The following is a 3368-nucleotide window of genomic DNA, read 5'->3' as shown; positions in this document are numbered from 1 at the left end:
CTGTTTATGTTAAAATTTGTTGGGTGCGTGCGTGTCAGTTCTGTATGTGGCGGATGGGTCTATGTGGAAGTTATTTCTAGAGGAGTTATTGATACTCTAATAGTAATAATAATAATAATGATGATGATAACAACAACAACAACAACAGCAGCAACAATAGTAACAATAATAATAATAATATGCCAACTTTTTGAACTTTGTGATGAGGTACTCCGTTATTCTTCCTATGGAGAAGATCAGGTCATTCCAGTAGTGGGCATTAGATAGATAGATAGATAGATAGATAGATAGATAGATAGATAGATAGATAGATAGATAGATGTATATGTGCGTGTGTGTGTGTGTGTGTAAATGTATATGTACATATTTTTATAGACATACATACATTATATACATATATATATATATACAGACTCAAACACACACACTTATATACACATTCATACACGCATATAAGTGCGTACGTGTGTGCATTATGTACAGAATTCAAATTCTAGTGTGTTAGATGCAGTAATCTCTTCACTGGAACAGTGTGTTTATGTCCAGCCATATGCACTTTTCTCTGATACAAAAAATAAGAACATAGTAAGCATATCAATAGTTGTTAAAATTTAGCAAAATTATATTGGTTTCAAATTCTGAGAGTTCGAAGGCTCTGACAAGGCTCAGAGTAGGAATAGTTTGGTGTTGTTGTTTGTTCCTTCTCGAGCCATGCCTGGCTCATAAGGGTCAATTTTCCGATTTCATTGGCGTATAGGTTCCCTACCTGGACGGGACACCGGTTCGTCGCAGATGGGCTGCTAGATGCAGGAGGGTAGAGTAAGAGAAAGTTGTGGCGAAAGAGTCAGCAGAAGTTCGCCATTACTTTCAGCTGGAGCCGCGTGGAGCTAAGGTGTTTTGCTCATAAACACACACATCACCAGGTCTGAGATTCGAACTCGTGATCCCTCGACCACGAGTCCGCTGCTCTAACCATTAGGCCATGTACCTCCACAGGTAGGTAACTTAAATTCAAAAATGGCAGTAATAAAACATTGTTGTGTAATTTGGAGAGTTTAATAAAAGACAAATTAAATAAATTGATATTGACTTTGAGGATTTTTACACATACGTATTATATACTCAATAATTTGCATTAAAATGAGTGTGAAGAACAGTTGAGAAGAGGAGAGGTGTTACTATAGTTTTCAAAGTTACTGTTTCATAGATCTTTTGAAAAAGAGTAAATTTTCAGCTGACAAAAAAAAAAAGATTTGTTAAAATGGCACAAGTTGTATAATGGTATTTTGTAAAGCAGCACTACAATTTATTTTTAACAATGTTGTATACTTTGATATAAACATCAGGACCAACTGTGCGAAGTAGCTATTGAAATGTATATATTTCTATTATTGGATTACATTCAACATCTATTTTGCCAACAACTGAAGTCTCCAAGATAAAGTGATCTGTTCATTATCGAAATGAACTGTATCTATGCTTGCTTTTATTACAAGCTCATTTCTATTAAGTAAAAAGTAACTAGCGATTAAAAGCTGATCAGAAATATAGTTTTTTAACCGACAGCTCCACAATTGTTTACTTTTGGATAAGAAATTTGTTTTATTACTTTACAGACAATTATCATTGGCCGTTCAATGTTCAAAGAATACTGTCTGTCCTACAGAACAGAAAATCTCTGATCAATACGCTTTTTATGGATGTGGTAAGTATTTCCTCTTTCAATGATATTTTTAATAACTCCAGGAAAATATTGTTTTTAAAAAATATTAATATCCAAGGCGGTGCCCCAGCATGACCGCAGTTAAATAATTGAAACAAATAAAAGATCAATGATAAAAATATTCCAGCAAAAAATATAATAAATTCAAATTCATATGAGTTATTAATATTGACTTCAAATCTTGGCACCAGGGCAGCAATTTTCAGGAGAAGGGGTAAATCGATTGCCTCGACACCATGTACTTAACTGGAACTTAATTTATTGACTCCGAAAGGATGACAAGTAAAGTCGAACTCAAGAGGTGAAGACGGACAAAATACCGCTAAATATTTTGCCCGACCTGCTAACGACCGTCAGTTACTGTTATCAGCTATATAAAAGTGACGAGCTGGAAGAATCGTTAGCACGCCAGACAAAATGTTCTGAGTTCAAATTCCGCCAATATCAACATTGCTTTACATCCTTTCGGAATCAATAAATTAATTACTAGTTGGGCACTGAGGTTGATTACACTAAAATCTGAAACCAATATTATCAAGAAATATCGCTTTAGCTATACTTAAGAGTAGTTATATGTAGCTTTTTGTCAAAATGCATCAGAAATGCATTTTCAACTAATTCTTCCTGTGCTCCTATGACTGAAGTACATTCATAAAAACCTAATAATGCCATTATGAAATATATATAAAAAAAAATTTATTCAGTTACTCTACATTGTTATTGGCACTCCGTCGCTTACGACGTTGAGGGTGAGGGTTCCAGTTGATTCGATCAACGGAACAGCCTGCTCGTGAAATTAACGTGCAAGTGACTGAGCACTCCACAGACACGTGTACCCTTAACGTAGTTCTCGGAGATATTCAGCGTGACACAGTGTGACAAGGCTGACCCTTTGAATTACAGGCACAACAGAAACAGGAAGTAAGAGTGAAAGAAATTTATGGTGAAAGAGTACAGCAGGGTTCGCCACCATCCCCTGCCGGAGCCTCGCGAAGCTTTAGGTGTTTTCGCTCAATAAACACTCACAACGCCCGGTCTGGGAATCGAAACCGCGATCCTATGACCGCGAGTCCGCTGCCCTAACCACTGGGCCATTGCGCCTCCAGAGTTACTCTACAGATATAGCACTGCATCCATTTGTGCCTTCTGATGCATTTTAGAAATAATATATATCTAAAGTTATATTAATGATGCGCTCTGTAGAAACATAAATTATATAAATTTTCTGAAGTTTCACTGACTCTTTACCAAAGGTGACTTTAATGTTATGAGTGTTTAATGGCTTAGACAGATTCAGCTTCTTTCTTATTCATTTTTCCGGTCCAAGAAACTTTGGGTTGCACTTCTATAAATCCTTCAAGGATAGCGTACATGTGGACGCAAACACCCCACATACAATATACTCATCATATATACTATATATATTCATCGTTGCTTTCTCGTCCATTTATCCGTGGATCAGAGTTTACTGAGGCAAATTTTCTACACCTGGATGCCATTCATGTCACAACCCCTCATCTGTTTCCAAGCAGGTGGCCAGACATGTTTTTACAGAAGATTGGAAATAACATTAGTTTACAACAATTTTATGATTTCAAGAGAAGAAAACACAAATATATATATATATATATATATATATATATTT

At 35.8% G+C, this 3368-nt stretch overlaps 1 protein-coding gene across 1 annotated transcript in view; it reads left to right on the top strand.

Annotated features, from left to right (window-relative positions):
- LOC106882236 (uncharacterized) overlaps positions 1 to 3368 on the top strand; it is a 64274-nt gene that overhangs the window by 49297 nt on the left and 11609 nt on the right. The window contains exon 11 of the mRNA XM_014932840.2: positions 1617 to 1705. Within this exon, the coding sequence (XP_014788326.1) occupies positions 1617 to 1705 (89 nt within the window). The remainder of the gene's footprint in view (positions 1 to 1616; positions 1706 to 3368) is intronic.

Source organism: Octopus bimaculoides, chromosome 6, assembly GCF_001194135.2.
Source record: "Octopus bimaculoides isolate UCB-OBI-ISO-001 chromosome 6, ASM119413v2, whole genome shotgun sequence".
NCBI classification, from domain to species: domain Eukaryota; kingdom Metazoa; phylum Mollusca; class Cephalopoda; order Octopoda; family Octopodidae; genus Octopus; species Octopus bimaculoides.
The sequence above is the reverse complement of the archived record's forward strand: the minus strand, read 5'-3'. Positions and strand labels throughout refer to the sequence as shown.